Source organism: Halyomorpha halys, unplaced genomic scaffold (assembly GCF_000696795.3).
Source record: "Halyomorpha halys isolate HHAL.00 unplaced genomic scaffold, Hhal_1.1 Scaffold975.1, whole genome shotgun sequence".
In the NCBI taxonomy this organism is placed as follows: Eukaryota; Metazoa; Arthropoda; class Insecta; order Hemiptera; family Pentatomidae; genus Halyomorpha; species Halyomorpha halys.
The window spans coordinates 215,484-230,410 of record NW_027109741.1 but is presented as its reverse complement, the minus strand read 5'-3'; the positions used below and the strand labels follow the sequence as shown (position 1 = coordinate 230,410).

Here is a 14,927-nt window from a genome sequence, read left to right as displayed (position 1 = left end):
CATATATATATAATACGGTTCGTCCACAAAAATTTTCATTGATATATTTTATTAAAACATAACACCTTAATAAAAAGAATGGAATGTTTACTATTTAAGGTTACGTTCTACGTCCATCTCTACTACTTTTTATTATTTATTATTAGTGACATTTCATTAATTTTTATAATATTTAAGTATTTACTCTATTTTTATTGTTAAGCAACTGTAATGTTCCTTCATTGTTTTGTTTTGTTTTTTCTGACTCTATTTTTAACGCATTCCCTTCCGACTATACAGGCTTGTAAACACAGATTCATCAATATCCTGACCTAACTATATGACCTTTAAACATGGAATAAATAGTATACTCTCGTTCGACTCTGTGTCAAGTTTATATTACCACATTATAAATATTTCCCTAAGCTCAGGGAAATAAAGTCTTATGTTCTGTTGAGGCAATATAATTTTAGTTTAACGTTTAATTTAAAAATGTTAAAGGTTGGTGTCTAAAATTCATAAAAATGAATTTTAATAATGGATATAATCAAATATCTTATTATTTTATGTTCCTTAGATCTTATGAATTATTTCTAAACTATTTCTAGGAATTAATTGATTAAACATAAAATTGTTCTCATGAGCCATTATGACGTCAAGTTGAGGATTCCTTAGTTAATGGGTTTTACTAATGGGGAGATATCAATTTTGTGGTATAGAATATCTTAAATCGGATTATTTTTTCTTGCTAGGCTCAATAACGTTGTGATGAATATATCATATATTTTGGTAAAAAAAAATTCTTGAAAACTTTCAACTAATTATCAAATATTATTTTAATATTGTATTATTATGTGTTAGCATTATATGGTTGTTGCACTTATAAATATATGTGTGCTTATATATTCAGCTTCTTGATACGATATGAAAAATATGATATATTGTTGCATAATATTTTTTTTTCCTCAAATGCTGGTTTTGCTTTTTTATAATAGCCATAAGCCAGTTTCTGCAAAACAGGGTAGACTGAAATAAAAAAAATCTTATCCAGCAGAAAGATGTGTTGATAGTATCGGATGAGGAATCTAGACGTGAACCTCTCCTGTAATCTTCAATGTAGGATAATATTAAAATATCTATTTTGAACGCTCCAGCTAGCTCGGCCAAGGATAACAGTGATTGAAAATTGAATTAAATATTTAAAGAAAAACAATATAGGCATTTTTATATGTCTAGCATGGACAATTTTATATTATTTTTTCAAAAATAGATTAACTTTAAGGAGCGTTTTTCACAAGCTTGTGTTTTTAAAAATATATATTAAAAAAACAAATTATCTATTTTAGGTTGAAATATTTGTTATATATTTATAATTATATACATTATAATTGTAATTAACATAAAAATAAAATTTCAGATTTACGAAGCATAAATATGAATGTGGTATTGATGATATACTTCGGTTCAGGGATTTAGTAATTTTTCCTTTGATAAACTAGATCATAAAGGATTAGATCCCTTGGAATTAAAATATTTTCTTTAATATTTCTGAGTACGAACCGTACCATCATGGGTGTAGTTCAGTAGGATTTCAAATTTGTATTGAAATATTTTTTATATTTAGCTTCTAACCACTCAAACCGCCTAGTTTTTAACCTAGCATCCTCTTCCATTCCTGGCAATCTTCCGAGGCGCCTGAAAAGAAGATGGCCACGAGACCTGCTAATGTAAAACGTCATTAGAATGCTATCTATGGGTAGTTTCTCTTCATGCCTTCAACTTAGTTAAAATGGGTAACACTCCATTTACTGAATGTATTATATGATATACAGTTGTAAATTTCAATAAAGATATTTAAAAAAAATATTTAGGTTTACTGTCAGATTTAAAAATATTGTATGCACACGAATTTATATTTCATCTATTCTCGGAACCCCTGTAATAATTATTGGAATGTTAACTATTGTTATAGAAAATGTCATTATTTGTCTTAAATATATAAAAAAAGTATTTCTAATATAAAAAAAATAATATCTGCTTTCGACAATTCAATAATAATTCTTGACTCTTTATAGTTTACTTTAGGAAAATAGATATATAGTATATCTGAGGATGATAAAATGAGAGTTGTTAATAAATATTTTTCGTTTATTTCCACAATTTAATGAATTTTTGCTTGTGTTTTATTTTTATGTTTCTACACACAAGAGTTTTTAGAAATTTAAATATAAAATAAATAATATACAAACTAAACAGTAGTACTGATGTTACAAAAATCCCTATGTCAATCATATGGAGCTCAATAGCAGAGAGATTTATCGATTTAGGAGTCAGTGCGAATGGGTACTTGAGGGAGTGTTCGACCCAATAAACCGCTTCTTCTGCTGGCGTGTGCCTTCTGTCTTTTGAGTATCTTAGATCTTCGAAGAGCTTCCTCTCTATACCTGAGTAAGCACAGACAAATATAACTATATAAAAACGTGATTTTAATTCTAAAATATAGTACACATTGTCTACAGTAGTTAAAGATAACTTATTCAATTTGAAACTTCCGTACGAATCACCTTCACATTTTGTATTGTGACGAGAATCCATAGTAACAAATGATATGTTTTAGCATTTATTTATCTTTCCACAATGTGAGTGTATGAAGACACATTGCCGGACACACTTCACTATTGGTTGGCTGGTTGGGTTGAAGTGGACTGTATAATTGAAAAGATGAGACATGATTACATGTAATAAAATTCTATTGTTTTATGTTACAAGTGGTGTAGGGGGTGACCGAAAGAAAACACTTATGATTAAATGGTTAGTAAAATTTTGAATGACAGGGCTATGGAAATTGTAGATCTAAAATTGAGGTGGTTGATGATGATGTGGATGTTAACTATTGCTAGATGAACTTACTCCATGGTTCTTTCTTCCCTCCACATTCTCATGCATCTCTTCCCTCTGCTTCTGAGAACAACTCCAGGAGTTCTACTCACTCATGGTAGATTCCTGATGAGAGACAAAAAGAAAGAATGAATTGCTTCTGGCAGGAGACAATATGGCTCTCTTCTCACATTAGTTTGGGTTGCTTCTCTTCACAGAGAGCGCTGAAGGAGGTGAGTTTTGACTGTTGGCCACATGGACGCTAGTATATCCTGTAGGCAATTATATGCCATAATGTATGATGGTGGCCCCTCCAATTTAACCTTTCGGTTGCCGTAGGTTAACCGGAACAGGGAGATATACTGTTAACTTTCAAAATAAATAAAATAATTTAATTGTGATTAATGTATATATATATTAGTCACAATTTTATTTTTTTTTCATTTATTTAATAATAATTAAAAATCTCTAGCTCTTCCACGGTATTACAAACACGCATTTTTTTTTTTAAATTTCACTAAACAATAATTGATTGGACTGATTGCTTAAATTTAAGAAAACAAATTAACCATTGACACGGGCATCAAAGTAACATTGCATAAGAACATAACATGTAACACAGGGTACTTCGAAAAAGATTCAGTGTTACGTGTCATGTTGCTATCACCAACCCATTGGTTCCAAAATTTCATTATTGTGTAAAACAATTAACCTATTTCAGCCTTTTTTGGACCATATTATTTTCCAAGCTCTCTTGGGATATTATTTTTTCTAAGATATTTATGAATACTAATTGAATAATGGTTGGTCAAATGAACATATATTTTAAATACTTATCATTGCTTAACTTATAACTTACGCTGTAAAACAATCTTTGGTTATTTCCAAATTATTTAAGATATGATTTTTGATATATTCTGCACAATTCTAAAAGCAAGATAACCAAGTTACCGACATTTAAGATCCATAAATTTTATATGGAGATCCAGAAAATGGATTGAATAACTAACCTGCTGTTCGAGAGGACTTCATTAATAGTCCATGAGATTGTCTCTCGAGTGATATTATTCAACTTGAGCATCCTTCCTAATCCGTGAGACTCCATGATTACCATATTTTTTTCTTGATCAGCCATAATTGGGATCCCTAGTTGTGGTACTGAATAGTAAATGGACTCAGACAGACTTAACAATCCTCCATGTGTAATGAAAAGAACACAATTCTTATGAGCTAGAAAAAAATGTACATATTTTATGAATATGTATTACTAGGATATTTTACCAAATGTAACTATACAAAATTATGTCATCGTTGGGTATTAAATATTAACACTTAATGTTGAATATTAAATATAAATTTGTATTAATCTTATTACAGTAAATATTCAGGAGTCATTTCACTTTAGTCTTATTTTAATAATTGTTCAGTATAATTAGGCTAACATAACTTAAGATGAACTAAATATACAAATGCATCAAGGGCGAGTAAAGCAGTAGCCCAAAGCCCAAGAAAACCTCAAGATCTGCCACTAAAGTGTCAATACTTTAGTGGCAGATCTTGAAGTTTTCTTTTTTACGGTAAAATGCATTATTTTCTACCAATTGTTGTATTTAACGATTTTAATATCGACCACCTATCCATTAGTTAAACCCATTTTGAAATATCCAATAAACAAATCATAGTTTTTATTTAATGACAATGAACCTTAGTTCTTGCTGGAACAGTTATTGACATAGGAAATGTACCAAATACATTCATACACTAAAAAATATCATTTTTTACGAAAACATAAGAGAATTGCCATGAAAAGTCATTAAATTTTACGTTATCACAATATTTATTTTGTTAAAATTCATTATATTAAATTTATTTTTTATAGTCTGATTAAATACAAATATGACTGCCTAAATAAGTACTATACAATATAAGTGCCTATTCTAGATCAATTTCTTACAAAACAGAGTGTACTTTGTATGAAGTATGCCCTCAACTTAAATTGCCGGAACACACTTCATTTTTGGTTTGCTGGTTGGTTAAAGTGGACTGTATAAATGAAAAATGAACAGGGTTAAATGAGAAATAATTCTATTGTTTATGTTACAATGGTGTGGTGGGTGGCCGAAAGGAAACATTAAGATTAAATGGTTAGTAAAATTTTGAATACTGGGCTATGGAATTGTAGATATAAAATTGAGGTGGTTGATGATGATGGTCAAGTGGTGGTGCATGTTAATTATTGGTAGGTGGACTTACTCCATGGTTCTTTCCTCCCTCTGCATCTTTAAGCCCCTCTCCTCTCTACTGCAGGGAACAACTCCAAGAGTTTTACTCACTCATGGGGGATTCCTGATGTCAGAGACAAAGAAAATGATGTACTGCTTCTCAAGACAAGATGGCTTCACTCTCACTTTTTTCGCTTGCTTCACTTGCTACTAAGCGTTGGAGAAGGTGAGATTTGGCTGCTGGCCACTTGGGGCGCTACTATATCTTGTAGGCTATTATGCCATGATGTTTGATTGATGTTTGGTGCCCCCTCCACTCTCATGGGCGCTACTGGTCCAAAGCCTTTCTGCTTCACCTTTCCGTTGCCGTAGGTTACCGGAACAACTTTCCTAAAACATCCTGCTGAGGAAACCACTTTGATGTTTTTACGTTAGGTGGTATATCAGTACCGTTTTCTGGATTGTATTTTAACATTACTCTTTGAGGCAATTCTCTGAAGACTTGCAGGAAGGCGTTCATCTGATCTTTAAACATAGAAGGTTCTATATGAGATCCCAGTGACATAAAAATAACTCCATCTTTACTCTCATCCATAAAAGTTTGTAAGTCCTATCAAACAAGGAAATTAAAACATGCAAATCAAATATTGACCAGAAGAAGCAAATATGATAGCAATATAGATTCTAGGCATACAATGAATGTACAATTAGTAAATAAAACACTTATATGGCTACAGTTTGATTTTTACGTTTGTTTTCCTAGTGAATTAGTGAATCCCTAAAATGGACATTGAATAGCTCAAAGGGTTGAGTTTTATCCAACTGACATCCACTTATTTATTTAAAGTTTTCTATGTGGACTTATTAGTTCTTTGGTTAATGGTATTTAATTACTTTAATTAAAATTAAAATTAACTTTCGATTTATCTTATTGGTATGTAGATATATACTTAACATGGGGTGAAATATGAATCAATTAATGAAAGTTTATTTCAAATACTCTAAACAAATAATAATACTGTTGTGATATCCAGTTATATGTATCTGTATTCATTCGTTTACTTAAGAAAAAAAAAAGTGTTACAAGAAATACTGAATATACTAAAGTTTGTTCAAAACTAAATCCTGTTTAATTTTATCGTGTACATATATAAAGACTTACTGAACTCGGCCATTACGTCGTATTTCGACAGTTCAATTTGTATGATGTTCTTAGGTACATCCTTGTAATCCCTAAAACGGACATTGAATAACACAAAGGGTTGAGTATTATCCACTTATTTATTTATTTCAAGTTTTCTATGTGGACTTATTAGTTCTTTGGTTAATGATATCTAATTACTTTAATTAAAATGTTTAAAAAATTAAATAAACAATTCAAAAGCTTATCTGAAGAACAGCTAAGCTGAAAAGTGAAATTTCAGAGGAATTTAAAGAGGGAATATTGCTTTGAAGAATATTTTAAAATAATCTTATCTAGATAGCAGTCTTGGATATTTTGACTAAAACATAAAATTTACGTAGTTTTAAGAAGTTGAAAAATTGAAGGCTTTCAAAACAGGGATATAAAATAATTTAATACAGATAGCTTCACTTTCGTACAAACTGTTGGGTTTTAAACAGAGTAGTTTAGTTTCTGTGTATGTTTGCATAAATGCAGAGGGACTTCAGTCAATATAATTAGGTTCAAGCAGGGTTCGATAAGCTTTCCATGTATTATTATTATAAATTAAACAGCAAAACTGATTATTTCAGCATTTGGGTGTTTTTTACTACACGTTATTCGATTTTTCACGACACAAAAATCTATTCAATACTAATGAGTCCCTTTTAGCAATATACCTTTTTTTTCTATTTTATTAAATTCTTTTGGCAGATTGTTCGATCAATTCTACCGTCCCGTGATTCAGAAATTTTTTTTGAGTATTTCGTGATACCGTTTTTCAAAATAATGTCTATAGTGTAGTCCTAAGCTTCCACCATTGCAAATATTCATCATTAAGTGTAAAATATTCCAGGAACAACATAATCGTTTGAAATAATTTTATAATAAGGAAGTTCTTAATCAATATCGTTCCTTAAACCTATATTTTAGTCATTTATTTTGCTACTTTTCATTTTTCCCCAAAGCTGTCATCTTTTCTAATTGGGTAAATTCTGTTCAATTAAGCCCTGTTCGGTTTTTCCCCTTGAAAGAATTCTTAAGCATCTATTTTACTCATCTATTAACTTTGTGGCTATAAATTTTTTTAACATATGACTGATTAATAAAGGTATCACATACACGGCGTTAAATCAGTGAACTGTGCTAACCTTTGGTAGAGGGTGGTTAGGTTTTATATTGATGCCTCCAATGCCTTTGGGATGTGGAGCAACGTGATATGGAGAGGTAATCAAAATTAATCAAAATCAAACTCCTATTTCTGGCAAGAACGTCAATGGATGGTCGAGTCTCCCAGCCGGTGTAGTTGAAATATTTGTCCATAAAGGGCTGCATGGCATGATGTAAGTAATAGTAGTTGCTTAGGGTCGTGAAAACAGTAACATATACGTTACGCAGTTTCTGCCAAAAAGTCATTTCGCTGGCGAGGGCTGACTTGAAGTCCATTTGGAATGCCGGGTTATCCTGTACACCTGACATCTCGTTCAACCAGGCACAATCACCTATTAACCATAACGATAAAAAATCATACTAGTATGACAAGATTCATATACTACCACACACGTTTATTGACTCGTAAATACTATATATACTACGGAGCATACTATACAGCCTCTACTATATATATTATACTATATATACTACGTTTACTAACTCCTAAATAAAGCAGGATGTAAATATAGCACAAGAAACTTAATATTAAATTCAAGAATAAGCATAATCCAAATTTTTGACCATAATTTGATCCCATCAGATTACCTTTACTCTCCGTCTTAAACCTCAATTCTCCTGCCCTACATTATATTTTTTTTAGTATTCCACTAAAGTCTATTTAACAGATTCGCTATTTAGGACTTCATCTTGACAACAAACTTACTTGGAATCCCCATACTAGATTGAAACTGCTTGTAGATTCGGATTACTGCAACACCTACTCGACAAACGCCCCCATTGAGTGAAAAAACTCTTATACCCTACGATAATTAGACCAATTTAGACATACGGAATTGAGCCTTGGAGCTCTACCAAATCATTAAATTCCTTCTGTGTGCAATCCTTACAATATTAAATCGTCCGTAAATTACTAGATACTCCTTATTACGCCACCAATAAACTCATATCCATCCCAGTTGCGTTCAGGCACGCAGGTCGCCCATCATGCACGTCAACGCTTGACCTACTCCTTTCCAGAAGCATGCATGAGGTCACGGACTGCCGGGTGTCCTATGGACTATCGGACCACCGCCCGGTGCTCTATACATGAGGCTAATTGGGGGATATAGGTCGAGTGTTTTAGAAGACCTACCAGCCATAAGCCAATATCATACTCCGGACGAGGTGGACACAGCAGTTAAGTGGATCACTAACACCATCAAGAAGGCAGCCAATAGGAACATCCCAAGATTCGCTCCAGTCCCCAACGCCAACAGAAAGCCACCGAAGCGCATCCTCGCTCTGATTGGCCAACGAAACAACCTGTGCAATGTCTTCATGCGCACCGGGGATTACAGCATAAAACCCGCCAACAATGCAATGACCCGGCAGATCGCATCACTCATGAAGAATTGGAAGACGGCGCTGTGTCACGACCAGCTTCGCAGAACCCACGATGACCCCAGACAGTTCTGGAGGTCCGAAGGTCCTCGTTACTGAGATGCACTCACCGATGGGAATAACCTGATGACGTCGGGTGAACAGGCTGTCCTCCTGGCCTCAAGCTATGGCGCAGGGGATGCTCAGCGGACGACTAGTGCTCCTCCGCCACCACCAGGAAGATCTCCGAGCCCCGTCGAGAAACCCATTTTCTCCACTTTTGGCCGTCTAGAGTCGGTACTTCGTCCCACCAAGGGAAACAAATCCTCAGGACTTGACGAGATCCCCAATGTTCTACTGAAGATGCTTCCCAGGAAGGGTAAAGCTTACCTGCTGAATATCTTCAACTCAGCTGTGAGGATCTCTTACTTCCCAACAGCCTGGAAGCGTGCGATTGTGGTGCCACTCCTCAAGACGGGGAACTCTCCAGAGCACTATCGTCCAATCAGCCTCCTCTCGCACACGAGCAAGATTTTTGAGCACCTCATACACGACCACCTCATGGATCACTGCAGGGAGGCTGCTGTGATACTACCCGAGCAAACCGCCTTCCAAAGAGATGTCTCGTGTGATCATCATCAAGTTGCAGGCTAACACCATCGAGCGAATGAAGAGCAACTACACAACTGCCTTCATCTCGTTGGACTGTAGCCAGGCCTTTGAGAGCGTATCCCACCCGCTGCTACTTCGCCGGCTGGAGGAGTTCAGGTTTCCAGCCACCCTGTGCCAATTGGTCGAGAACTACCTCAGCGATAGATCATTCGTGGTCAGGGTTGGTGGAGATTTGTCGTCCCCAGCCCCCACCACCTGCGGAGTGCCTCAAGGGTCTGTGCTTGGACCTCTATTATTCGTAGTCTTAACAGCGCCAGTGGTCGCCATCAAACATCGGCATGCAATGGTAGCAGCCTATGCAGACGATATAGGAGTCTACGCCTCCAGCATGAGAGCTGAACTGGCCCTCCAGCACGCACAAGCCGCCTCTGCCAACATCGTAGCTGCTCTCAAGAAGAATGGCATCAGAGTTAACCCAGCTAAGACGGATGCCATCGTCGTGTCCTTTCAGAAGGGCAAGAAGAGCAGACTACCCTAGCGGTTCGTCGTGGATGGCGAGGATCGGAATATCTCCAACACCATCCTCTACCTCGGCGTGACTCTTGACCGGGACCTCATCCCCTCCAGTCATGCCAAGGGGAGACTCAAGCTGGTCCGGCAGAAGTCGCATAGGCTCTACCATCTCCTGACGTCACAACAAATTTCACTGCGCCTGAAGCTACAAATATATAAGGCCTGCTCCATGGTGCACCACTGATGAGACACCTCTACAAAATGACACTAACCAACCTATAGAGTTTCCAAAACTCCCTCCTAAGGCGAATAGTACGAGGAACATTATTCCAGCGGGCCAGGAACAGAGAAATTTGTGAAGAGTTCCAACTCCCAACCGTGCCAGAATTCATAGTCCGTAGGCACATCAAGTTCTTTGATGGGCTGAAAGGCTGTGCCTATCCACTGTTCCGAGAAATCACCTCTCCACCAACACCTGGCATTATTGATGCCTTCAGCGGACCCGGCAACTTATCTTATAATGCCATTCCAATACCAAGATCAATATTTGCCTGCATAGATACATCCATTTTTATTGTATATATTTAATTTGTTTATGTTTATTTTTCTAGGTCAAAAAAAAAAACTTTTTATACTCAATATTTTCCATAGCGGGGAACGAAAAAAAAATTATGCAGTTGTAAATTTAAAAAATAAATAAATAATGAGCTATGAAAATCAGTTCTCTACAGCTGTACTAAAATTTAAATTGGATTATACCTGTTCCTTTCACATGTACGTACCTGGGCAAATGCATTTGATTGAATGAATCACATATAAAATCTATTATTACTATTTTTCAATAAATGAAAAAAAAATCAGTTAACCCACGGCCAGGGGCCATGGGTATAAGTACTCTAAAATGATGATAACAAAAAAAATAATAATAACAATAATATTTAAATGGAGGGTCAGGGGTTCAGTACTTTGTAAAGAAGTATTGTTTGTAAACCAACGGTTGTGCAAGAAGGAGATTTGGTCAGAACAATGCTCAACCATCAGATTTTAACCCAATTAAGGGACCCAATTTAAGAGGCTGGGTGGACCCCAGGAGGGCTCTAGAACCCACAGGAGTTGTCTCACGGCTACAGTGAAACAGAAAAAAATTTTGTGCCCAGCCGGATTCGAATTCAGGTCCTTTGAGTTAGTAGCCATACGCTTAACAAAAATATTAAAGTTATAAAAATGAGCGAAAAAAATTAAAAATAAATGCCAATAAATACAATTAATATAAAATTAGGCGTAAATAAATTCCATCTTCAATCAAGTTCACATTTAAACATTTCTTTTAAATTTAACTTTAGGAATTGAATCTAATCAAGCTTTGCCACACTCAAGTGGAAGGCAAACCAAAACTTCAAGAGATCACAGGGCTTCCCTCCCAACCGCGTCACTGGTGCTATTGCTAAACTTAGAACGTTGGAACAATGTATTAATATGGGTGATTGCTCCATTAATTTGGGTTTCAAGTTAGGCTGTTGTATTACACACATTATTCAAATGGCATTTTATAAGGTACTTAATAAGAATTTGATGTTAGAGTTTACTAGGCGCAAACTTCTCTAATTTTGTGAATTTTTCCTTAATTTATAACTTAAAATATAATATTACTATAAAATTTTACATAGAACGATTTGAATAGTTTTAAGTTTGATTCGGTGAATTCTCCCTCTTACAAAGTCCTACCTATTAAAAACATTAAGTAAATTAGTTAAGAAAAGGTTTTTTCTGTTTGTTGACCAACATAGAATTCATAATGGATTTGTATTTAACAAGTAATGCTTTGTGTTTTTAAGGTAAAATAAAAACAAAACATTATTTGGCATTGAAAACTGTGAGCTGTTTGCTCGAAGTAAATCCCACACTCCAGAAAGTTTTGAGAAGAAGTAAATCCCACACTACAAGTCTGTATGACCTAATTGGCAAATTTATAAACCAAATTAATGCAGTAAACATAAACAGTTTAATTTAATTTAAATTTAGAAGTCATTCATTGGGATGTATCTCATAGAACTAGGTTCGTTTGCAATTTTGTATCCTTTAGGTTTGCAAACAAACCCACGCAAGTACGCATGCGCACACACACACATGCACCAATAAACACTTTATTTACAAAAACTCTGCAATCCAATTAATCCTTTGGATATAAAGTACTCAATCACTGTGATGATAACAATAATACTGATATTACTTACCTAGAGAAATAACTTCTATACCAATAGCATCAAACTTATGTATTAATGCTGACAGATATTCCTGATAGAAGTAAGACTCAAACATCACGGCGTCGAACTTCTAATCTGAGTGAATCAAATCCTGTATTTCTTTGCTGCCAATAAAATATCGACCCATAGCTGCTCCTAATTTGTACATTATATCTGTATACGCAAACAAGTTCAGCGAGCCGAAATCTACATCCTCTGTAATTTATAAATAATCTTAAAATTGTATGAGATTAACTTTGGATGTATCTTATTTTTTTGTAGATATATAATTAACACAGGGTGGAAAATGAATCAATTAACGAAAGATTATTTAAAATACTCAAAACAAATAATAATACTATTGTGAAATCCAATCAGATGTTCATTCATTTTACTTAAGAAAAAAATGTGTTACAAGAAATACTGAATATACTAAATTTTGTCCAAAACTAAATCCTATTTAATTTTATCGTGTATATATACATAAGGACTTACTGAACTCGGCCATTACGTCGTACTTCGACAGATCAATTTGTATGATGTTCTTCGGTACTTCCTTGTAAGGGAATCCCGACACATATAGAATATCCTGACTATTTTTCGCCAATCCCTCTATTACTGGTCGGAAAATGAACTGGTGTGAACGAGTAGGCAAAGGAAAGAAAGCAAGAATCCTTGACGATTCTGCAGCAGCAACAACTATCAGAAAATAGAGCCAAGAAATCATGACCTGAAAGATAGCAAGCAATAGTAGGTTAGATAGAATTAGTTTAGTTGGGTTATTATGTTGCACTATCATATCATAGTAATTATGTTCATATATACATGTCTACTGCCCAACAGAAAAGAGCATTGGGAAAAATTAAGCATGTCAAATATGCGGCCTGTACATTACTACATTATTTTATAGTAATTCATTTGATGGAGCTGCGACTAATTTTTACCCAATCCTGAATGAAAGCATGCATCGAAGTTTAAAATACAAAAGTTTGATACAAATCTAAAAACGTAATAGAAGATAGGATGCAAACTATTATTTTATTTTCTAGTTAGAGTATGTGCTGAGAGGACCAGATAAAAAACGATAATAAAAAAATCACATATAAATTAATAAAATTTTACAATAGGTATTTAGTATTATAACTAATTGTGGTAATAATTTGAACGAAATTTACCGCTTATATCTTCTAACAGGACAGTTTCAAAACACTACAGAATTGCCGCCTGACGTAACTACGATCACAAATATTATCTCCTTGCTGGATGGTAATTCAAATATCGCAGATAAGATAATGTTTACATCATGATTTATCATTCAAAGGCCTAATTTTGTGGATTCCAACATTTTCCAATTGAAGAGCTAAGTAACTAAGAATAACATGTTGAAATATTTCAATGTTATAAAAAATTGAATGTAAAAATGTTTTATTCTAGTTATAAAGTGTAAAAATTAATTTTCAACTTAAGGAATTAATTTAGCCTATGTTTAGAAAGGCTTTGTAGAAACGAGTATTTAAAATATTTATCCCAGCATATGACACTAATGTCCTTCCACTTAACACATGATCTCTCGTAATTGAGTGGTTATACGCGGCCACCGCTCGAATCATTGCCTCACCCGGTTCTAGCCCTTTATCCACATGTTAAACCCTCAAATGGTCGCTCAAAGTGCTATGCAGCCTTTCCACTCCCCCTCGACTCTTTGGGTGACCGGGAGTGTTGATGTTCCATTCTACACCTAGGGTCTTCATTTCTTCCCTTATCGCGGCATTGTCGAATTCTCGCCCCCCGTCGGACGATATTCGGTCCGGGACTCCATAAAATCGGAACCATATCCTCAACGCTGTCATCACTGCCCCGGCTGACTTATCTCGCACCTGATGCGCCATAGCAACCTTACTGAAGAGGTCGATGGCTGTCACCCACTTATACCCTTTCCAGGTGAAGGAGTCTATCTGTATGTCACAAAGTGGTCTATGGGCTGTGGGCGTCTCCTCTTGCACTGCTTTAGGAGGATGGCGGTCATATTTCGTACTAAGGCATAAGTTACATCCGCCTATGACCTCTTGTACTGTCTTCTTCATTCCCCACCAGAAGTAGCGTCGCTTGAGTGCCTGTATTGTCTCGCTTAGCCCGCGGTGGTTCGTCTTCCCTTGATGGTACGCGAGAGTGACCTCTTTTTGTCGCTCCTCAACTCGCAGAGTTTCCACCATCATTGTGCATCTAATGAAGGTTCTGTCCACCCCTATAAGTTCCTGTCTCCAAAGTCTCTTGATTTTGTCCCGGAGGACGGAATTGCCCACGTATAGGTAAAATGTTTTACCGGGTTTCGACGCATCGTTAAGTGCTCGGCATATCTGATCCTCGCGTACCCCGGGTTCCGACCATATGGTATTAATAGAGCTCTGACCATATCTAGAGTACTCAACTTTCATCATTCTGGATGTCTTCGTTTTCCACACGATCTGATGTTTCTTGTCGTTGACGATTTCCTCTACTTCCTCCATTTCAGATGGCCTTCCCCCTGTAGAGCTTTCGTCTCCTGATGTCTGACTTTCCTCTGCTTGGGTCAGCGTATTAGAAGGCTCTCCGTCTCCTGGGGTCCATTCACGCAGGAATTGCCTCACGTCCCCTGCCGTTTCCCCATGTTCTTCATCAACAGCGTTAATAACAATAGAGTTAATAACGAGAGAGCCAGTCTGCCACTACATTCTCCTTACCCGGTTTATACACGATTTCCATGTTAAATTGGCTAAGGAGCTCTTTCCAGCGGGTGACGCGCGCCGA

At 35.6% G+C, this 14,927-nt stretch overlaps 1 protein-coding gene across 1 annotated transcript; it reads right to left on the bottom strand.

The window, feature by feature from the left end:
• Positions 1 to 2,127: 2,127 nt before the first annotated feature.
• On the bottom strand, positions 2,128 to 8,129 carry LOC106687523 (UDP-glycosyltransferase UGT4). Its single transcript, XM_067047919.1, has 6 exons — positions 8,117 to 8,129; positions 7,630 to 7,742; positions 7,392 to 7,472; positions 5,456 to 5,688; positions 2,656 to 2,684; positions 2,128 to 2,423 (listed from the first exon to the last, which is right to left on the bottom strand). The coding sequence occupies exons 1-6, from the start codon at positions 8,127 to 8,129 to the stop codon at positions 2,128 to 2,130; spliced, it is 765 nt and encodes a 254-aa protein (XP_066904020.1).
• Positions 8,130 to 14,927: the final 6,798 nt, after the last annotated feature.

Excerpts from the sequence above, each read along its gene's own strand:
- LOC106687523 (XM_067047919.1), bottom strand. Across the intron at positions 7,473-7,629 it reads TTTGGCAGAAACTGCGTAAC|ATTACCTCTCCATATCACGT; the intron begins GTATATGTTACT and ends TGATTAATTTTG. Across the intron at positions 2,685-5,455 it reads GTTTTAGGAAAGTTGTTCCG|TCCACTTCAACCCAACCAGC; the intron begins GTAACCTACGGC and ends TCAATTATACAG.